Source organism: Ascaphus truei, chromosome 3 (genome assembly GCF_040206685.1).
Source record: "Ascaphus truei isolate aAscTru1 chromosome 3, aAscTru1.hap1, whole genome shotgun sequence".
NCBI classification, from domain to species: domain Eukaryota; kingdom Metazoa; phylum Chordata; class Amphibia; order Anura; family Ascaphidae; genus Ascaphus; species Ascaphus truei.
The window spans coordinates 38334556-38359260 of NC_134485.1; the positions used below are offsets into that span (position 1 = coordinate 38334556).

The 24705-nt window shown below is 39.5% G+C and overlaps 1 protein-coding gene across 2 annotated transcripts in view; it reads right to left on the reverse strand.

The window, feature by feature from the left end:
• Window positions 1-387: 387 nt before the first annotated feature.
• Window positions 388-24705, reverse strand: part of NCAM2 (neural cell adhesion molecule 2) — a 500008-nt gene continuing 475690 nt past the window's right edge. Inside the window, exons 14-15 of one of the 2 annotated variants that reach the window (XM_075593954.1) lie at window positions 10527-10643; window positions 388-4781 (exon numbers count right to left, since the gene is read on the reverse strand). In XM_075593954.1, the coding sequence (XP_075450069.1) occupies window positions 4670-4781; window positions 10527-10643 (229 nt within the window). In that variant the 3' untranslated portion in view covers window positions 388-4669. The remainder of the gene's footprint in view (window positions 4782-10526; window positions 10644-24705) is intronic. The other variant, XM_075593952.1, reaches the window with a different exon arrangement.

The window sequence follows — 24705 nt, forward strand, 5'->3', positions numbered from 1 at the left end:
CATACACTTACCTTATTTATAAATATCAACAGTATTGATCTTACTGTATTTTATTGTTAACGTTTGTGTTATAACATTCATCTGTTTAATAATCATCAAAAAGTATCATGATTCTCAAATTATTGTACAGTATGTGATCAGTGCAAATGATAAATTGCAGCTGGAGGTGAATATGGGTTAGAGTATATCATTTCTCCTGCTAAAAGGTGTGTTAGAAATATACCACTATTCTTTAAAGTGTAAAATAAACTAATTGTGGCGGTTTTGATCACACTATCTATAAATAATACTAAAGAACTTAAAAAAATGTTTTCATCTAACTGCAGTTCCAAATAAACAATTTATAGAACAAGCAACACTTCACAACTGGGTGACAATAGAATTATATTTTTCTCATAGCATTGTATATACAGTGTGTTTACAAAAAAAAGTGCAAAATGTAAATTATATTTAAATTTGAACAAAATCTAATGTCTACATGGGTCTTAAAAAACACATTTTAACATGATAATCATATTTTTGCATCATCCAGTGAATACAGTATAACTAAGATTGTCTTTGCTTTGTCGTGTTAGTTTTCAGATGCCACCAAAATCAATACAATTTTGCTTTAACAATTTGAATTATAATTCATTTTATCAGGTTTTGAATGAAGTAACCCATTTTAACATATAATAACAGTTGGAATCACGTTTTCACAAGATAATTGATAGTTATACAGGTCTGTAAATATATAAAAATGTAAGAATATTTTTTTTAACAGTTTTGACATATCTTACAAGTTACTACAAACTGTCTCCCATTCGGAAACATTAAAAATATACGTAACTAGTTTGTAACATCTTATCTTTCCATGAAATGCTTTGATAATGTTTGTAGCATGTCACTAATGCATACAGAAATGTGTTACTTTTCAGACCAAAGAATATTGAAATATGCTACTTATTGTCACTATATTCTAATTTCATCACACAAATGGCAACACATTCCATTGCAGTAAAAGCACTACAATTTTTTTTACATTGTATTGTTCTATACTATTTTGTAAATGTATAAAGGTTATCTAACATATTATGCATATTCCCATATATTATCAATAAAACATAAAGCAATACACTTACATACAGTGTGACCTGCTTATACTTTCAGTCTTACTTTAAATTGCATTCACTTACTAAGCATGAGTACATAAACATTCAACATTCAGCATGAGAAATAGAATGCTGGATTCTAATATACCTAAACAGATTTTGGCAGAAATACAGAAAAATGACAATTGTTGGTAATTAATTATGCCTAGCATTATTGGTTTCTGATGCGGTATTGACCATTCAAATCAGTTTTTAACCATTTAGTTAAAGATGTTTCCTCGGCTGTTTTTTCTTCTTGGTCTAAAGATCCCTCAAGCACATACTGTAACCACTGTACTGTTGTAAACTGATATACTACAGATTAAAATACTGCTATTTTTCCACCCCATGAATCCCTTCATGTTGTATCTTTTTTCACTCTGCCCAGAATTGTGCTACTATGACCTTCTTAATCCATTATATGCCTCACCCTCGCCTTAACTGTCAACACAATCAGTAACTGATGAAAGAAATCTACTTGTCCCTCTAGTCATGTAATAAAATTAACTTTTCATCTCTAATGAAGCAATGTCTACCAGCATGAAATACGTCAAGTCATTTTTTATCTATGGAATCCCTTGGTTTGTCCTGGGGACTTTATTAAGGGAAGAATAATGTAATATTTTGTCACCTAGAGGAAGTGGTTGATTTCTCCACTTAGCCATGAAAGTTGTGTTTATGCTCACTGGAAGCAGCAGCTGGAGCTTAGACATCTGCACTGGCCTCAATTGCAAATCTTAGTGGAATGGTTTCCTGAGAAGTGGAGTAATCATTATGTTGCCACCGAGAGCACCATACAGGTACTTTATTCTTCTACAGTAACCTTACACCTGAGTCAATTTTCCTCCCCATTATTCCATTCTCTTGTATCCATACAGTAGTTATGCTCCGAGGTCCTATCTATTCCGTATCCAGCACATGCCTCATTTTAATCTTAACCATTTTATATTTCTGCTCAATCAGAATATATGAATGTACATCCACAAAAAACACATGGAGTCTGCAAGAGGCTGCAAAATGTAGGGATTTTATTTGACCAGTGCAAGATCTGGCAGAGATTAATCGAGCATGATCAAAGAGAGAGAAGAAAGTAAGTACTGAAACCAAAATGTTATGACTGATCTTAAGGAAAAGTCCAAAGAGATCTGCTTTTCTGTCTGCCACCAAACAAATTATTAATGAATAAATAACAGGTGTATCAGTGAAAATGTGCACTAGTAATTTGTGGGTTATTGTAGTGCCTACACATTTGATATTAAATTTTGAAATATCCAACAACCAATCCTAAATTACATAAACTAATATTTTATTCTCTTAATTCAGTGGTTACTGTGTTGAGAATGTACCTAGTAAACAAGAGCTCCAGTTTTTAATTCTTAAATTAATCACACGTCCCAGTGATCAGCACTCTGCAGCATGCATCGATAACCAAACAAAGAACAATTTTTAACTATAAAACTGATATATAATTTGAGTGGCAATTTAATTACTTTCCAATAATCTTCCTGGGTTCATCAACTTGTATGAATCATAAAAACAAAACAAAGACAAATGTATGAATCACAAAACAAAACAAAGACAAATGAATACATATGTGCTTGCTTGATATTTAGAGATGGGCGAACCAGTCCAAATCCTTTTTACATTCAAAATCCGTTCCACGGTGTAAAATCCACTGATGGATCGTTACAGTTTCAATTCGTGTGGATTAATTCGAAAACAGCCATTGGATACAATCCACTGGTGGATTGTAACAATCCATCCGCAGATTCTGCAATCCACTGAGGGAGTCTTAAAATCCGTCAGCGGATTGCGGAATCAGCAAATTGATTGTCGGTGCTAAGAAAAAAAAAAGAAATCTGCAAAAGGCGAATCGCCATTATTGAAACTGAAATTCGCGGACCAAAAAAAACGGCCAATCCGAGGTGGATCCAAATCCGCCAAAAAAAATTGCCCATCTCTATTGATACTGCACATAAAGGAGTTCCAATATTCAGTTGATGTTCCTTATAATCTCAGTGGAAAAATATTTTTCCCAGGAAAAATACAATAATATTATTTAGAAAGCAGTACACTATTGCCTGCGCTATCACTGCTCACTACATTGGTAGCAGCAAGAGCAAAAAGTATTTTGCCTTACAATAGATCTACAGTACGTTAGGTTTACAACATACTGTAGCCTCAGCAAAAACAACTACTGCAAAGTGTTCTAAAATACATAATCTAAATATAAAACTACATAGTCATGTTATGACGAGGAAGCAAATCAATGTGCAGCACTTGCAATAAGAAGAAATTTTTACTCTAACTAAATGGTTACATCAAACTGTAATAATGCATAATTATGATGAATCTTCAGGGTATGCAATATTAAGATATATTTGGTAACACTTACTTTGAAGATTATATCTGTCTGAATAAATTTCCTTTTGCATGTACAAGTATTTCTGTCTTGCTGAACTGCTAATGCATCATATAATATATTGTCACCTACATAAATTGGTTTAGTATCTATATAATTGTTAATTAAATAACTTACATAAACATACAACTGATATGTCTTTGCACATTTTACAAATATATATTTATAAGATACAGTCAGAAAAATATTGTATTAGCAAAAGAAGAATACTGTATGGTGGAATTTAAATTTGAATAGAGTTTATGTATAGTTTTGTTCACAGCTTTGTAAAATGACAAACCACCAAATATTCCATCTGCTAAAGACATGTTAAAAATATACCACTGCAGTTTTTTTAAAGTAGAAAGACATATTAGAAAAAGGAAAAAGGTATGGTAAATAAAGCCTTTTCATAGTGGGATACAAAGTTGAGTTGCAGATGCTGTTTGTTTTTTAGAAGAATGATGACCTCACATAATAACAGCTGAAATTGACTATCATTTACACATTAAGTCAATAGGAGTTTCCGTGTGATAGTACGACTGGCATTGTCACAGTTTATGAATAAGCCCAAGAATTATATATTTTTAGCCAAGTACATTTTTGCCACAAGCTCTCAGCTGTAGTGTTTATTGTAAATTCCCTTACTGATATGTTTAAATCATCAACGTTCGTTTACATTTTTGTGAAGTTTTTCTTTTAAATACATGGACCTGTTTTGCTCAGAAATAATAAGCATGCAGTTGTACATTTTAGCTATTATTTAACTGACCATGAGATTTTTTTAAGCATAATTTAAGAGCAATACATGTGAATAATTATGCATTATATACTATCATGGCAGTATTTTCAACCACTGGATACTTTTTTAACAAGGAAAAAGAAAATATTTTATAAATAAAACACTTTATTTTATAATAAATTATTTTTTGCAGTCATCTTCCACTTTATACATTTATACTGGTATCAGTCAGACAAACATACTAAATGAATAAACAAAAACTAAAGGTAAATGTGAGTAGTTTAAATTGTACTGACAATTGACAGCTCATATTAGCCAACAATTGCCTGCAGCAGAGCAGTGATGTGGGGTTTGCACCACCAATTCGTCCTTCAAGCAGATGTAGTCTTCATTATGCTATGCCTTGCTATCACTTTCTTTTGTCTGAATGATGTCATTTGAGATTTTGATTTCAATAGCTTCTGGACACAAAGCTCCTTTACCATTTTCTTCTTTTTGTAGTAGTTTCCTAAAATAAAATAGCGCAAATAACATGTGTTACTCCTTAAATAAGAAAGTAGCAGCATACAACCAAAACACAAAAAAATAATTGACCAAAATGTATATTATTTTGAGAATGTAGTGAACATTCATTTAATGGAATATGCTGTGTACAAGAAATGAGAAGAAAGAGATTTCCTCCGGCACGTTGATTCAAGTACAGTTATTGTGCAAAGTTCATAAATGCAAAAGAAGACAACAATTTATCAATAAAGCTTATTTAACCTACTAAAAAACTTACAATTAGGTACATACAGTACACTTACAAGTTGAATATGGCTTATATTTATATTTTCTTCTTTTCCGGAGTTGCAGAGGTTAACCATACATGCTAGATCTGCAATATGTTCAGAGTATATGGGAACAAAAGAGATAAAAAGATCATGGCACAATAAATGTATTAACAAGAGACTTGGTTACAACAATATTGCACTTACAACCAGTATATGCAAAAAGAGCGTTTTTGGATAGCTTCCCAGCGTGTGGTGGTTTACTCTCCGCTTCGGCGATAGTGCACTAGTCCGGCACAGGTGCGGCGAGTCCATAACCCCTTTACTTGTACATCCACTTTGTCCGTCCCCTCCGATTTCAACCGAGGGGAGACGCCACATCTCTCCTGATCCCCTATACCTTACACATGGTCATGAGTCCTGGGAGGAGATGTTGTGCAGTGGTGCCTCAGTTACACTCGTATTCACATACGGGTATCCACGGAAAAAACAGCAGACGACTTCAGCATCACGCGTCACAGGGAGCTACGGTGGCTTGCATGTTCAAATCTAATGCGTTTCGCTACTGCTTCATCAGAGATATGGCTCAATGTAATGCATTGTGGGTTGAAATACTTTTACCACTGAATTGAAAGTCTTTGCAGCTGGTTAGAAAGTCTTTGCATCCTAAAAAACAGCTGATTACTTGAAAAACATACGTGCCTCATGTTAGAATCATCACAGATTTGAAATTATTTAAAATACTAAAATACAATCAAACGTATTCTAAAATATAAATAGATTAAATACAATAAAAGCAACATGCTAGAATCCATGTGGCATTAATTAGACCTTTCAATGTTGTGAGCAGCACTATCGCCGAAGCGGAGAGTAAACCATTACACAATGGGAAGCTATCCAAAAAAATGCTGTTTTTGCATATATTGTCTGTAAGTGCAATATTTTTCTAACCAAATTTCTTGTTAATAAATGTATTGTGCCATGATCTTTTTCTCTCTTTTGTTTCCATAGACTGTGAACATATTGGAGATCTAGCCTGTTTGGTTAACCTCTGCAACTCTGGAAAAGAAAAAAAATATAAAGATAAGCCATATTCAACTTGTAAGTGTATGTAACTAATTGTAAATTTTTTAGTAGGTTAAAAAGCTTTTTTGATATATTGTTGTCTTCTTTTGCATTTATGAACTTTGCACAATAACTATACTTGAATCAATGCGGATATCTCTTTCTTCTCTGCGCACATTGGAGGGACATGGAACTCTCTCCTGGACTCTGGCAGCTGGATTTAAGTATACCTATATTGGACTCTTAAACCTTCCTCTACTTACTCACTTGTGTTTACACATTGTAAAATTGTTTATTAGTATTGTTAAGGTAGTGTTTAGCGCTACTTCTTTTTCTTGTACACTTTTTCCACGTTAGTTAGCTGCTTTTCACCTTTATATGGAACACTCATCACTTTTTTATAATAGATTAAATAGGGGCACCAACGTAGATAGCATATTTAACACTTCATTCACTGAAGAGGTGGTTATTGAAGATGATATTCAGGATCATTTAGATACAGAAGATAACATATTCACTGAATTTCAATCATTAGAAAAATGTATAAATGAAATCAAGCAATCGTGGGACATATTCACCCTTGAGAAATATATTAAACAGAAAAGGATTCCAAGTGACTTACGTTTATTTAAAGCTCCACACCATTGAGACTGATAACATTACCTTTATGAGTGAGTGGAACAGGCTACTTGATAATTGTTCATTTGAACTAATGAGCCTGATCATCACCCAGAGAGGAAAGTCAATAAAAACATTAGATACACAAATAAAGGAAACTCAACAGAAGTTGGAGGCTTTTACGGATTTTGAGGAATTTAAATATTGTGAAATTGAGGTAAAAGAAAGGCTAGGCAAGATAGAAGAGCTGACAATGGATACAAAAAAGAGGAAATTTCAGCGGGATAAAATAGAAGTAGTAGAATAGAATAGAATAGTAGGAGACCAACAAATTTAGAGACTGGAAGATCAAAGAAAATGGCTCAAGAGGTGTAAATAGGTATTTTCAAAGAGATAGAAGTATCCCAGATAGGAAAACAAATACTGTAATAGAGAGTAAAAATCATAGACCTCTGGAGTCTAGAGAAAATAGAGAAAATAGAGAAAATGAGTGGACAGGTAGAGAGCCAGATAGAAGATACATACAAAGTCCAAAACGTTATGAACATCATGAAAATAGGTCTCAATACAGATGAGAGTAAGATAATAGAAGAGAGCCTAGATATAGATTAGATGTAGACAGGGAACAGAGATATTGGAATCACATCGATTCTGATAGCGTTGAGAACATCACATCAGATGGGAGATATGCTAATTATGGGAATAAGTTTTTTAGAACAGAGAAGGGGCAACAACAGACACAGAGAAAAGCTAATGTATTATCCACAGAAATGGAGAGAGAATTCAGAAATAACAACATACAGTAGAGGCAACGCTTATTCTAACATTTGCTTTAAACTAGCCGGGTTACATTCAGGGTATGTGCTGGGTATGTTCTGGGCTTGTTTGAGGCATGTTTAAGGCATTTCTGCATTGACTAACGACCCATACGATTAACACAGCAGGGATCCCTGGCAGTCCAATTCAGTTTGAATGGGACTGCCAGGGACCCCCGCTGTTAATCTGATAGGCCATTAATCAATGCAGAAATGCTGGGGCTAGTTTAAGGAAAGTTTAAGGCATGTATTCAGAATGTACCTGGGTGTACCTGGGTCTTTTGGGGAATTGCCACTGGTTTTTGTTAGAATAATCGCTGCCTCTACTATACATAAGGAGAAGGGAGGAAGACAGAGAGGATGTAGAGGGGGAAAAAAGAAAACAGAGAAGGTGAGTGTATACCCCAAAACACTGGTTTTGCATATACTGGCTGTAATTGCAATATTGTTCTAACCAAGTCTCTTGTTAATACATTTGTTGTGCTATGATCTTTTTCTCTCTTTAGTTTCCATATACTCTGAACATATTGGAGATCTAGCCTGTTTGATTAACTTCTGAAACTCCGGAGAAGAAAAAAATATAAATATAAGCCATATTCAACTTGTAAGTGTATGTACCTAATTGTAACTTTTTTGTATGTTAAATAATCTTTATTTATATATTGTTGTCTTCTTTTGCATTTATGAACTTTGTTCAATAACTATACTTGAATCAACGTGCCGGAAGACATCTCTTTCTTCTCTGCTCACATTGGAGGGATGTGGAACTATTTCCTGGACTCTGGTAGCTGGATTTAAGTATACCTATGTATCCCCCTTCCCCAGTGTCAAGGGTGACTACGTGTGGTGCTTTACCTAATGTCTCACAGGAGGCGTGATCCTCTGCTGAAGGGAGCCTGGGGTGACCTTGTTTACTTACACACATACAGCGCCTCCTCCTGCCAGGCATAATCACAGCATGGGATAGCCCCTCCCAAGACAGTGTAACCAGTAAATACACTAGGTTATGGTATAACAGTATTCACTGAACACTTCTTATGATAACTAATCACACAATATAATTGGTACAGTATAGATATATGAAAACACACAAAATGCTTATCGCTCTCCAAAGATACCGTTATTAGCATAAAAATCTCATGGTGCATAGGGTAGAGAATATATGAACACAGAAATTCAGTCAAGGTAAAGATCCTGGCTGGACAAGAAACCCACAATTGCACTCAATGAGGACAAACAATAGGTGGGACAGAAATATAGTCCCAGGCTTGTAGCCTATTATGCCTAACGACGCAAAACAAAAAAAGCTTTATTAAAACATACTAGGGGACGTAAGCAGAGAATGTAGGGTATAAACACAAGTGTATTTAAAATTAGGTGGTGGTGACACGGAGTTCATAGAGGAAGAAGGCTCCTCCAAAGCCCACCATGGAAACTCTCATATAAAGGAGAATATGTCTCAGAATATATATGGTGTTAAACATGAAATATATCCACAGAGATACACAGAGATTCCTAGTTTGGATCTCCTAATAGTAAACTGTATAAACGCTGGTTGCCTTAATTCACACTGACAGTATGTCAAATAGCTACCTACAAAATAGTAGGAGTATTGATACAGTGTAACAATTCATGTGTGTGGTAACATAACCCAAACTTCTCAAAATACTGCTAACATATAAGCTTATAAGCTTGCAACAAGCACAAATTGATACAATATATGTACATGGATAGTGTTTTTAGTAACACTCCAAAGGAAAAAAAGGAGAAGTAGTGCTGCTGGTGTATACACATAGCATTCAAACACCTAAAATAACCTGTTACCTGGGTTTAATTTAAGCCCATCGGGTATCACAGTGTGTACCAGATCAATGAGCCATATCCATATAGCACTGTGATGCACGCATAGTCTAATATGTCAGGTAAGTAAGTGTAAGCAGGAGAGAAAGGATATATGTGTGCCAGCGCTTGATACTACAGTACCAGTACAGCTGGGTGGATGTCAATATCCTCGGTACACTGGTGCTCCTAACACCACAGGTCGCCACCACCGACGTCAGAAGAATTACGTTATCTAAAAACAACGGTCCGTTTCGCGTAGGAAGCTACTCTTCGCCAGGGCAGGAGTGGTAGTAAGTACTAGTCTTCTTCTTCTTCCTTAAATACCCTACCTCACGATAGGAGGGCTGAAATTGAACCCATCATTGTGATAAATATATGGTCTTGTATACTTACACCACAGGAATTATAGTTGACAGTCAGCAGGTTTTGGGGATTTCAGGAATTTTAACTTTATGTTATATATATATATTTTCTGATATTGCTTGAATACAATTTTGTACTTTTTTGGACATACTGTACAGTACTAGAGTGCTGTTTTAAGGGTCCTGTGTTTCTTTTTGTTATATATTTACTGCCCTTAGCACCGTCAGGGGTGATTATATATTTATCATCTTATTTACATGACTTTAGTGTCCGTTATCATAGCGATATAGCAATCTGTTGCGGGTATTTTGTTTGTGTTTTTATATATATATATATATTGGCAGGATGAACATGGTTAGCGAGGAGACGACACAATTATGCTGGTGGATTTATTTGTCCAAAAATATAACAAAACAATGGGCGCGCTATCCCTTTAAGAAATACAAAACATAAACAAAAGCCTATCCCCGTTAGGGAAGCTAACTAAACTCGGTTAAACCTATCTACCCGGCTAATTAGCTAAGCTAGACCAGACCAACAATATTTGGTAATACCACTCTATGAGAAAATGTTTGTAAGGAATCATAACAAATTCTCACCATGTTTAAATGAGGTGCATTGAGGATACCACTGATAATTTCAATGAGTCAAACTACTGGATGTCTACAGTATTTTAGAAAACCTTTACATTATTTATTTATTCATTCAATGTTAATACACATATGTGCAGTAAATATATTTGAAATAAACTACAATGAATAACAACAATAATATACATACTCAGGTTCTGTAAGAGGTGTTGTTTCATTTGGTTCATTTACTGGACTTCCATCATGATTATTAATTCTTTCATCCTCAGTCCTCATCTCTACTATTGGTTCTTTTGATCCATCTTTCCTACAAGATATTAAGCATTTCTGAAATTTATTTTCTTACTATGTCAATTGCAGCCTTAAAATGACAAATACAGTACATTTCTAATTACAGTGAATGCCAGAAGAAATTTGTACATAGCAATTACATTTCTAATGTACTGTACTTATAAATGAATGTACTGTAATTAATATGATGCACTTTAAAATAAATGTTATACTGTAACTCTAACAACGCAATAGTGATTATTATTTGTTCATAATAATTTACATATAGATTTATACAGTACTGTAAAGTTATCAAAATGTCTTAGCACATACAATGAAACAAATTAACAAAAACTCAACTAAAACTCATCTCATTTCTGCCCACCTTATCATTCAAATCTAATAACTCGCTAACGATTTATTTGCTTCTTCTGCTCTGTTTAAAATTGTCTCCTTTCTGTCCCATTTTCCCACTGTTCATTCATGCTGAAAACAGCAATACCCCCGTAAAAAACTAAACTGATGTGCTAATATAATTGTATTGTATTGTATGTCTTTATTTATATAGCACCTTTAATGTACATAGCGCTTCACAGTAGTAATACATGTGGTAATCAAATAAATAACAGATAATATAAATAACAGATCATGGGAATAAGTGCTTTAGACATAAAAGTAACATTAAGGAAGAGGAGTCCCTGCCCCGAGGAGCTTACAGTCTAATTGGTAGGTAGGGAGAACGTACAGAGACAGTAGGAGGGAGTTCTGGTAAGTGTGTCTGCAGGGGGCCAAGCTTTATGTATCATGTGTTCAGAATATCCACAGTGCTATTCATATGCTTCTTTAAGCAAGTATATCTTAAGGTGGGTCTTAAAGGTGAATAGAGAGGGTGCTAGTCGGGTACTGAGGGGAAGGGCATTCCAGAGGTGTGGGGTAGTCAGTGAAAAAGGTTTAAGGCGGGAAAGGGCTTTAGATACAAAGGGGGTAGAAAGAAGACATCCTTGAGAAGAACGCAAGAGTCTGGATGGTGCATATCGAGAAATTAGGGCTGAGATGTAAGGAGGGGCAGAAGAGTATAAAGCTTTAAAAGTGAGGAGAAGAATGGAGTGTGAGATGCGGGATTTGATCGGAAGCCAGGAGAGGGATTTCATGAGGGGAGATGCTGAGACAGATCTAGGAAAGAGTAGAGTGATTCTGGCAGCAGCATTTAGGATAGATTGTAGGGGAGACAGGTGAGAGGCAGGAAGGCCGGACAGCAGGAGGTTACAGTAATCAAGACGGGAGAGAAGGAGGGCTTGAGTCAGCGTTTTAGCAGTCGAGCAACAGAGGAAAGGGCGTATCTTTGTTATATTGCGGAGGAAAAAGCAACAAGTTTTAGAAATGTTTTGAATGTGAGGGGCGAATGTGAGAGAGGAGTCGAGTGTGACCCCTAGGCAGTGTGCTTGGGCTACTGGGTAAATGATCGTAGTTCCAACAGTAATGTGGAAGGAGGTAGTAGGGCCAGGTTTGGGAGGAAGTATGAGGAGCTCTGTTTTAGCCATGTTGAGTTTAAGGCGGCGGAGAGCCATCCAGGATGATATAGCAGAGAGACATTCAGAAACTTTGGTTTGTACAGCAGGTGTAAGGTCGGGTGTTGAAAAGTATATTTGTGTGTCGTCAGCATAGAGGTGATATTTGAACCCAAAAGATGTTATTAGGTCACCTAGAGAGAGTGTGTACAGAGAAAAGAGAAGAGGTCCCAGGACAGAGCCCTGGGGTACCCCCACAGAGAGATCAATAGAGGAGGAGGAGGTGTTAGCAGAAGAGACACTGAAAGTACGATGGGAGAGGTAGGATGAGATCCAGGATAGAGCTTTGTTCCGAATATAGTCTGATAGTTTGGTTGAGTTTTGTAAGTGTAAGCAGTAACACTTGTACTGGTGTTTTTATTTAAAAAAATTATGTTTTTGTTTGGGACATGGTTTTGGTCTCAAAAAAATTTTTGGTTCGGTTTTGGTTGTAATTTTTTCCATGTTTTGGTTGTGGATTTGGTTTTGCAGAAACACAATTTCTTTGGTTTTGGATTTTAAAAATGATGACAAAACCAAAAAAGTAGGCAGGAAGATACAAAAATAAGAGCGTAAAACATGAAAAAAGCTTAAAAGTATCAACTTTTAAAAAAACAATTAGAAAACTAACTGGAAAAAAATTATGTAAAAACTTATCGTAAGAAACACCACAAGTTTTAACTCTACTGGTGCAATTCAGCAATGAGGAGGGTCTCCTCCTTTTATTATATGCTCTACCAATTATGATCAAATATAGAATATCTTTATTCATAACATACATGCCTCTGGGTTAAACAAAACGACCTGTTGCAAGCTCCTTCCCGCTGTACACATTAGTCCAACTGTAACAAACCCAATGCCCAAAACTTCTCTTGAGTCCATGGGCTTGGGCTGTAGTCCTGGAATAACAGTTATCCTGTCGTTGAGCCTATTCCCTGGACTCCTGTCTCCTTCAGGTTTAGTCAAACAATGTCTTTTTAACCTCCAATCTGCTCTGCCTGATAGATATGTAACCAAACCTACTGTACCCACTTCTGTGGGAAGCTGTGGAATCCTGACTGTGGCATCCACCAGCAGCAGTAATTCTCTCAATGGCTGGTAAGATTTGGAAGAACGAATCCCCAGAAAACAGCCGCAGCTCTGGGAAAAATAAAAGCCATGGCTGCCTGTGGGGGTCCATTTATAGAGTGTCAGGGATAGTAAATAGTGCTACATCTGTAACACAGTAGTGCCACACTCCCCATCTCTCCCCAGGACCTCTCCAACTAACTTTCCAGGTATTGGCTATAGTCCTCAGTGTGCATTGCTGTGAGGTACTGTAACATCCCCTTTCTATAGAGCCCACTCTGCAGGCGGTGACCATGTGCTGATTGCACATCCCCTGCTCAAACCCTGATTAAAAGGGAGACCCCTATTGGGCTTAAAATATGCTTCTTCCATCTCCAAGAATACTTCTAGAGTGCCCACCCCATTCCTTATAACTCACCAGAGCATAAACCATTTCTGCATCCTTGGCATCGACATCTGTTATGCCTCTCCCCCCCCCCCCACCCCATATCAACAGATCACTGGGATCCAGGCCATGGCTTAATACTGGAACCCAACATTCCCCTTCCCACTCCATAACTTGCCAGATCCAAGGTTACGACTGAATTCTGGGCCCTATCAACCCCTTCCCCCATTCTACAACTTGACAATCAATGGCCCCAACACACACTCCCCCCTGCCCCCCACTTACTCCCTACAATAAACAATGTTAATTTTGGTTGAAAACCTGCTATTTGCTTAAAATGTATGGCTGCTATTGCCCCCGTGGTCGAGATGCCAGTGGTGAGAAAGGGCCCCTGCAATTCCTTTTAAATAAACTAAATATCAGTAAAACTAGGTCACCCAAAGAAGTATCAGTAATATAGTACTTTTGTTAGTACAAGTTTATCTTGAAAGATGGCACACATAGAGCAATATGTATTTCCTATCTCTTAATCCTCTTGGGTAAATAAAACCACAGTAGCACTTGGTCACCGCACAAAAAAGAACATCAGTAAGTGCGTGTAGTGAAGATATAGCAAGACTTACTGTTCTTCTGGCCACTGGAAAAATCATCTTCACCATCAAGGGGTCTGCACATAACATGTAACACTGTTGATGATGTAGAAGACCAAATATGGCTATATAGTATCCACTTCATGATGTAGAGACCCATATAATGGTATCTACGTAATGTAGGGGAAAGAAATACTGCCCCGCATCTTACCTTCTGCGCAGGGAGACAGCTGCAGATGGAGAGTTGGTCTTAAGTTTCTGCAAACAGCCTGCGCAACAAAACAAAGTGCATAAGTGACCAGATTTAAAAGGCAACACATCCAGGCAGGAAAGCTACAACTGGACTGGAGAAAGCCACAACCCCACAGTTTGACTGGGAGGAATGTGGCAAATGGTGACCCCAACAAGGGACTGATGCTGTGACCAGAGTCTACCCCACCACTGGTGAGAAAAAATAAAAAAAAAATGGGATTTTAAAACGGCCGCCCAGCTGAAGTAAAATTCAGATTCTGCAAGAATGGGGAAGAAAATGTGTTCTGGTGTAAAGAGCCCAGCCACACAGAGCAGTGTCCCTTCAGGCCTTATTCGGATGATGAGGATGATCCCTATGTAGCTCCAGAAAAGAGGCAGGAATATTTTTTTTCAACGTGCCAAGGAACTGCATGATCAAGCAATGCACTGTGGTAACAAGGAAAATGCAGAAGTTTTTCTTAGCAAGTGCACATCCAGTATCACTGTGGAGAAAGAATGTGTGCATAATACTACTGATGTCTCAGAATCTGAAAAGTAAAGAAGAAAAAGAAAAATTATACAGAGATGCCTGTGAGAGCTACAAACTCTACAAGCAAAGTCTTCCCACCTGTAGGACTACCAGCTGGGGTTCCAGCGAATACAGTGAAAATAGCACCTCCAGAGGTCAGGAAGAAAAATACGCCTGATAGCACCAAAAGGGAAGACAAGATTTGGCGTTCCTGTAATGAACCCTACCCCACAAAAGAGTGGCCCTTCCAGTCCTATGAGGATATGAATAAGGTTGAAGATATCTCTTATGGGGAACCTGAACCGAGTCACATCCACAAAACACTCAAAGAATGGTGGAGGTGCCTAAACTCGGTATGCACCAAACAAACAGGTCTCTATGACCACGAATATTCCTGTCAGCTAACGCAACTGCAAGAAAAGCCTTACAGATACAGTGAAAAAGAAAAAATGTGAACAAGCGCTAAAGACTAAAACACCAGTGTGACAAGTACAAAATATATATATAAAGGCTGCCTAGTAATACTGTCAGTACTAACAGAAAAAGTGAAAACAAAGAAAAACCTGGTGCCAAAAGTTCATTGGATAATCCTGTACTCCTCAGGGGATCAGCACCTGCTTGACAGGCCATGTAGGGGAAAAAACACAAACAGACACAGATCATAGTGCAACACTGTAGGGTTAAAACAGGTCTACACTAATACACACACTGCACATATAACATAGAGACTCCTAGTGACTATAAAAACTATTTATTAAATTAAATAAAAAGAACTATGCCATAAAATGGTATGGACAAATGAGAATTTTCTCATTTGTCCATACCATTTTATGGCATAGTTCTTTTTATTTAATAAATAGTTTTTATAGTCACTAGGAGTCTCTATGTTATATGTGCAGTGTGTGTATTAGTGTAGACCTGTTTTAACCCTACAGTGTTGCACTATGATCTGTGTCTGTTTGTCTTTACAGATACAGTGAAACTGCTGAGGTTTCAAATAAAGCCAGAGACTCCAGTATCCCTGATGGGACAGAGTTGTCCAAAACAAAAAGGCAGAAAAAGAAAAGCGGGTCTTCACTTACCGTGGAAGGAACATACATGCCTGCAGATCCCATGGAGAAAAAGAGGGTCCGAGATGCTCTGCAGCCTAGAGAAAATGGAGGATTCGTCATGCAGATGACAGAATATCCAGAGGGCCCAAGGCAGATGTCGTGTAACACAAAGAAGTGTATGGTCAGTGCCAAAAGTGAGGAACCCTCAACCAACCATACCAGAGAAGCGAAGCCGGAACCAATGAGTGACGATCCCTTGACATGCCCTGAAGATGCACTGCAAGCTGCCAGGCATAACTGTGATCTGCTTCATGAAGAATTGAAAATGGAAAGAGAAAATAATTCTGAGCTACAGAAGACTGTGTTCGCAAATTATTCTGTGGCCAAGACCGAATTGGAGGTTCTAAGGACGGATCGAGATATTGCGAACACTACTATTACCGCCATGGATGAAAAGCAGAGCAAATCTGACCGAATTATTACTACAGGTAAACCCCGTTATAACGCGACCCGTTATAACGCGAATCGGTTATAACGCGGTTTTCATGTGGCTCCCGTTTTAAAAAAAAAAAAAACTTTTTTTTGCACACTGCACACAGCACACACTCACGGCACACACTCTCACGGCACACACTCTCACGGCACACACTCTCACTGCACACACTCACTGTACACACTCACTGCACACACACTCACTGCACACACTGCACACTGCACACAGCACACTCTCACTGCACACACTGTTCACTGCACACACTGTTCACTGCACACACTGTTGACTGCACACACTGCTTACTGCACACACTCTCACTGCACACACTGCTCACTGCGCACACTCTCACTGCACACTGCACACACTCTCATTGCACACTGCACACAGCACAGTGCACACAGCACACTCTCACTGCACACACTGTTCACTGCACACACTCACTGCACACTCTCTCACTGCACACTCATCACTGCACACACTGCACACTGCACACACACTGCTCATTGCACACACACTGCTCACTGCACACACACTGCTCACAGCACACTGCACACACTCCCAGCACTCACTGCACACACTCCACAAACTCTACACTGCACGCACACTCCCACTGCACGCACACACTCCCACTGCACGCACACACTCCCACTGCACACACTCCCACTGCACACACCACACACTCACTGCACACCCACTCACTGCACACACTCTCACTGCACACACTCTCACTGCACACACTCTCACTGCACACACTCTCACTGCACACTGCTCACAGCACTCAGCTCTCACAATACACTCACATGTCAACAGCCCACCCCACCCTCACATGTCAGCAGCCCATCCCACCCTCACATGTCAGCAGCCCACCCCCCCTCACATGTCAGCAGCCCACACCCCCCTCACATGTCAGCAGCCCACCCCCCCCTCACATGTCAGCAGCCCACCCCCCCTCACATGTCAACAGCCCACCCACCCCCCTCACATGTCAGCAGCCCATCCCCCCTCACATGTCAGCAGCCCACCCACCCCCCCTCACATGTCAGCTGCCCACCCACCTCCCCTCACATGTCAGCAGCCCACCCCCCCTCACATGTCAGCAGCCCACCCCCCTCACATGTCAGCAACCCACCCCCCCCTCACATGTCAGCAGCCCACCCCCCCTCACATGTCAGCAGCCCACCCCCCCTCACATGTCAGCAGCCCACCCCCCCCTCACATGTCAGCAGCCCACCCCCCTCACATGTCAGCAGCCCACCCCCCCTCACATGTCAGCAGCCCACCCCCCCCTCACATGTCAGCAGCCCACCCCCCCCTCACATGTCAGCAGCCCACCTACCCCCTCACATGTCAGCAGCCCACGCCCCCCTTACATGTCAGCAGCCCACCCCCCCTCACATGTCAGCAGCCCCCCCCCCCCCACCAGCCCGTTTTTCTCACACACACACACACACACACACACACACACACACACACACACACACACACACACACACACACACACACACACACACACACACCCCTACCTTAGGCAGCACATCCTCTCTCACCGGTACTCTAGCCTAAGCCCGCCCCCTGCATGCTCTGAACTCTCCGGAAGAAAAACAAAACACACGGCTGCCGGGGGCTGGGAGAGAGAGGGAGGGGGCTGGGAGGGAGAGGGAGGGGGCTGGGCGGGAGAGGGAGGAGGGATGAGTCGCCGCTGTTTTTTAAACTTTTTTTTTTTAAATGTATTTAATTAACTGGCGCCCGGCCAGGGCCCCACAGAGAGGCCAGATGGCATGCGGCCCGCATGTTGTGCAGACCTCTTCCTTCCCTCCTCACTCCCTCCCTATCAGGCGCGCGGCGGCCATTTTTTTTTTAAATTAGCGCGACCCCGTTACTAACGCAGTGGTCTCGGGGTGGACCCCGAGGACCGCGTTATAATGGAGTTTACCTGTACTTTGAAACAGAAGTATGAAGAGGATCAGAAAAAGGGAGGGAAGGAAAACACAAAATGGATGTGTCTCCTAAAAGAATTCACTATACTGCACTCCTACTTGATTTAAAATTTAACTTTTAATATATTTACATAAAACATATGTTACCAAATCGTCGTGTATTGTGCATTAAAATAAATTAAATTAACAAGACCAAGCGTCCGTGTCAGTAAATGTGCGTTGGAATGGTCTCAAACAGCGAATTGTGGTTGAGATAGCAGGACACAAGACGCTAATAGTCAGGGTATAAACCCCTCTGGGGCACCTATGAGACCAGGTACATGTATATATATATATAAATATAACTAACAGACTCAGTGAATGATTGTATCATGAAAATACTGCAGTCCTGCTTGGACTTATAAACCACAGAGCACTTAGGGATGTTAGTTAGAAGTGTATTACCATCCACTAAGTATAGGAGTGCAACTGATAGTGTGATAATGGAGGGTAAATGATTCACAGCATAGTGAAGCAATTGTTCACAGCGTTTTGGTCAGTGAATCACTGACCAAAACGCTGTGAACAATTGCTTCACTATGCTGTGAATCATTTACCCTCCATTATCACACTATCAGTTGCACTCCTATACTTAGTGGATGGTAATACACTTCTAACTAACATCCCTAAGTGCTCTGTGGTTTATAAGTCCAAGCAGGACTGCAGTATTTTCATGATACAATCATTCACTGAGTCTGTTAGTTATATTTATATATATACATGTACCTGGTCTCATAGGTGCCCCAGAGGGGTTTAAACCCTGACTATTAGCGTCTTGTGTCCTGCTATCTCAACCACAATTCGCTGTTTGAGACCATTCCAACGCACATTTACTGACACGGACGCCTGGTCTTGTTAATTTAATTTATTTTTAATGCACAATACACGACGATTTGGTAACATATGTTTTATGTAAATATATTAAAAGTTAAATTTTAAATCAAGTAGTAGTGCAGTATAGTGAATTCTTTTAGGAGACACATCCATTTTGTGTTTTCCTTCCCTCCCTTTTTCTGATCCACTTTTCAGTTCACAGTTTGCACCCACTTTTTTGATTACCATATATTCACCCATTATTTTGTTTCAATTGGTGTGGTTTTGTGATCACTCCCTAACCCTAGTGTTTTCTCTAAGAAGTATGAAGAGGCACTGAAATAGATTACAGTCTTTCAGCAAGAGGTTCACAATTGCCATAGAGAGGTGGAAGTCTCTCAGAATGAGGTTCACACTCTCCGCATAGAACTGAATGCCTCACACCAGGAGATCAACAGTGTCTGGACAGAGGTGGACATAAAACAGAATGAGGTTCATAATCTCCGTGTAGCAGTGGATGCCTCACACCAAGAGATCAGCAGTTGCTGCACAGAACTGGAAGTCTCTAAAACGGAACTTCACAGTCTCACTGAGGAGCTGGACATCTCTCAAAAAGATGTCTACAGTCTTAGTATGGATCTTAAAGGCTTAAAGTCTCTCAGAAGGAGCTTCACACCCTCAACCTAGAGATAAAAGACGCACACCAGGAGACCGGGAGTCACAACTCAGAAGTGTGTAAATGGAAGGAGGACTACAAGGAGGCCCTGAATATTACAGAGACAGTAAAAAGAGAAAATACAAGGCTGAAAGCTGAAAATTCTCATTTGACTGACCATGTCAATAAAAAGAATGAAAAGCTTCATGAGCTAGAAAAATGAGGAAACTATTTGAATAAAAATCTTTTGAAGCATTGGAGCAACGCACACAAGCAGAACACCTACTGCAGAACCAACTGCAAGGTCTGCGTGCACACATACAGATTGCCAAAGAGAAGCAGCGATCTCTGCAGGAAGAATATTTGCAGGCTTCTAAAGCATTGCAAGTGCTGCAGGAACGTCTGATTACCCAGTGTGTCCCCGCAAAGCAGCATGAGAAACTGAAGGCTACCCTGAGCATCAGCAGAGCATCGCTCGAGGCCAAGCTTAGAGGCCAGATGACTCGGTACAGAGGGAGCACAAGAAGGTCCAGAAACTGAGACAAGCAGCTGCGACCTGAGCGAAGAAATCCGCTGAGCTCCAAAATATAATGAAGAATGCGTTGATGCACACTCAAAGCAAGCTCCAGAAACAGGATTCTCTCGCTGATGATCTAAACTTCTTTAAAAGAGAGAAAAGCAGCAGAGTAATTCATAAGTATTACAAGCTCTTGTTTAAGCAAGGTTGGAAAGAGAAATATATCTGTGAAAACGCTCTGCAGCGCTCACCATACAGGCTGCCTACAGAGCAATATAAAATTTGTCGGCTAAATAGCCAGAATAAATCAGCCTGCCTTCTCCAATCCATATGGAGAATGCCACGTCAACTAAAGAATTATGAAAATTTGAAGCAGTGTGTAATCCTACTCCAGTCAAATGTTAGGAAGTGTCTGCAGCAAAGATACTACAAAAAAAGAAGGAACTGCTGGTGTGATTCAATCCAGATATACTGTAGTGCCCATGGTTATTCTAACACAAACCAGTGGCAATCGCCAAAAAGACCCAGGTACATGCTGGATACAGTACATGCCTTAAACTAGACCCAGCATTTCTGCATTAATTAATTGCCCATCAGATTAACAGTGGGAGTCCCTGTTTGAATGGGACTGCAAGTCAGTTTGAATGGGACTGCAAGGGACTCCTGCTGTGTTAATCCTATGGGTCATTAGTCAATGCAGAAATGCCTTAAACTTGCCTTAAACTAGCCAGGTTACACCCAGCACATACCAGAATGTAACCGGGCTAGTTTACGGCAAGCTTTAGAATACTTGTGGTCTCGTCTGTAGGTTCTACATCACAACCAAGCAAGCTGTGCATTGCTATAAGCACATCCAAAATGCCACCCCATTACTCTGATCAACTTTCCACACAAATCAGGAAAGAAGAACCAAATTATGACTGAGAAGCGCAATACCAATACAGTCATGCTACTGTGGCTCCAGGGCCCAAGCCATATTCCTCAAAATGAAGATAGCCGCTAGAAAGATACAGTCTTTGGCTAGATTGAGGCAGAACTGTTTTGGTGTTCACACCTCAACACGTACAACACTACGTAACTACCAAACTGAGACACGACGGGAGTCAATCGGTATGGATAAAAACTCCACCCAGCTTGAACCACACGTAAATATGGCTACAGAACCCGATGCAGGTAGTCACCCTAAACTTAGGGAAGAAAGTATTGCCCGATGCAGGGGAAATAACGTGACCAAGCGGTCAGAAAAAGACTGTGCTTGGGAAAAGACCTCCTTGAGTGACTGAAGAGTGCTGAGCTCAAGCACCTTCTTGAGGAGACATTACTGACCTGGAGAAAGGACTCCAATCCCAGCAGGACTAAGGGTTCTCTTCCTCCATCCACTCTCATTCGAGCCGCAGAGATATATCGAGTGAGAGTGAAAGGATGGGCTTTAGCCGTGGCAAGCCCGAGCTTCCCACAAACAGAGGAGTTATGTAACAGGGACTTACCCTGTTTAAATAAAGCAGCCTCAGAGCTTTAAGAATCCAGCAGAGAGATAGTTAATTGCACACTCAATTAACTAGTCTCCATCTGGACTAATGAGAGCTCAGTAAAAAGCCTCATGTAAGAAACAGGAGAGAGATTAGTTAGCTCACATTTGGGCTGACAGAAGGTGAGGAGAGATGCCTGCACACAGACACTGTCTTGAGCACAAAGGCTGTGCTGAGATCAAGACACCAAGACACCCAGAGACCTAGATTTCCTGGACAAATAGGACCCAGGAACCTGTCAGAGACTGCCATGGAGGGCCAATTGCTTAAGGTACCTCCTGAGATTTGGGGGTGATAGGCTGATAATGGGAATATCACTCCAGTCCTGCAAATAGGGTCTGGGGAAGTAAGTTAGCTCTTACAAAGGGATAGGGTTTTGTTATTTTGTTGTTTTTGTATGTTTTGCCTGGATAAAGGAACAGGCTCAATAAAGCCAGGATATAATTGCACCCAAATCGGTGTCCATTATATGTACCTCTACACACATCTCTTACAGAAGCCTAGCATAATTAAAAATAAGACACATTGAACTTCATTGGTTAGCAACAATTAGATCCTACTCCTTTTAGATATATTATGGTAATCATCCAGATTGTCTGTTTCACAATCCTCATTTTCATCTTCACTTAAAATTATAAGCTTATCCCATCTGGACTCGGAATCCTTTTATTTGTATGCCATGTTCATCAAAGACATTCTTTTAATGAATGCTCAGTCTTCTGTGTCACTCACTAACATTGCCGCCAGCAGTGTTAAATAGTCTTTCAGAGCAGACACTTGTAAATTGGGCACCATAAACGAAGCAAACAAACTCTGAAAAGAGAATTCCCGATAACGATTTTCTAAACCAGCATGTACAGTATAAGGACTGTGCCTGATAATAAGGCTTCTTTTTTCTTTAAAATATTCCTCCATGTTATGACCACATATGGTTTAATATCACAATGTACCACTAGAGGAGGGCTAGATTTTCACCAGAATTCAATTCCGTCATGGATTGATAATGTCCTTTTAGTCACAGAATTCCGCAGATCAGTGTCAAAAAAGCTGATTTTTATATCACTCGAAATCCACCGATAGATTCCGGATTTTTGGCATCTCTAATCTGGGAGGTAATGCACTGGCATGGACAACACCATTGCTACAGTTGGTAGGAATAACACAACAATTTGAAACTATGCTTAGTTCATGCAAGAATTTAGACAAATGTTCAAAAAGTGATATGCTACACAAACCAAGGGCATAGGAATGTTAACCTAAAGGCCAAGGGAATTAGGATTTGTCCACTTATGTGACCCCCTGCAAACAACTTACAGCAGAATTAAATTGGTCAGAAGAATCACTTGTGGCAGTTTTCCAACATGGGTTAAGTGAAGAACTTAAGGATGCCCTTGCCCAAATGTTGCCCACTCTCGCTACCATGATCTGGTCAATGTGACAATTTAACTGGATCAGTAGTTAAGTGAACGACGGCATTAACGACAGCATGAAAACATGCTGCCCACTTTTAGAACTACGACTAATAAATCCTTTTACAATTTTGGGAATGCCACATCTCCAGAACCAATGCAAATAGTAGTAGACAGCCTCCATCCTCAGACGTGAAAAGATGCAGACAAAATAAAATGTTATGCTTATGTTGTGAAAAAAAGGACATTACAATATGAAAGAGAATGTTCATGAGTAAAGACTGGAAATGTGTATGCTCTGAGGTAGGTGGGTACCTCTGGGCATTAGTCCTGTAGAAATCATCACTCCTAAACCAGAACAGATGGTGAATACACTAACACACCTTTTATTACTAGTAGTTTTTGTGGGATTGCATGATCATTTAACTTTGAAAGTATTGGTTTATTCCAGAAAGCCAGGAACTATATGGAGGTACTGTATGCCATGTTCCACTCCATGCCCATGTTTAAAAAACACACCAAAAAAAAAAACTTCATCAGATCAGGAGATGGATGATTGTTGATGTCTGGGGCCATCACATACAAAACAATTATATTACGCATGAATACTAAGGATCGCATTCATTTTGATTTAACAAACGCATCATATTTCAAAGTGTTCATGTGCATTCCATTGCTAACTACTTCTTTCTGTCTCACCTTTTCAGGCAAAATGTCTCCAAAGATTATATACTGTGACGCTTAATAGAAATGCTTTAAGTAAACCTTCGGAACATTTCATGGTTGACTCAGAAGTTTGCTCCCTACAATTGTCACATCAACCTAATTTCAGGAAAAGAAATACCTCATGGCAAGACATATTTATTGACCGCTGAAGAAGACCAGGTACTGAAATACATTGATGAGAGCCTACGGGAAGTTTTTATATGACATTCCACATTTCCGGCAGGTTTATGGCGTTTTTTTGTACAAAAGAAAACAGGGGACCATCGCCCATGTATTGACTATTATTTATTTATGTATTTATTTATTTATTTATTTATACAGTAACATGTTTTACCAGGAAAAAATACATTGAGAATTACCACTTGTTTTCAAGTACGTCCTGGACACAGCATTAAAATGACAAATACATAGTTACAATGAATGAAAAGGGTTATACAGTACATTATATACAAGACATTGTATGCACAGTTAACGATTATATATATTATAGGCGTATATAACAGTTACAGACCAGATAAAATGTGAGACAGCTTTAGTTTTGAAAGAACTTGACTGGTGGCGGTAGGGAGAGTCTCAGGT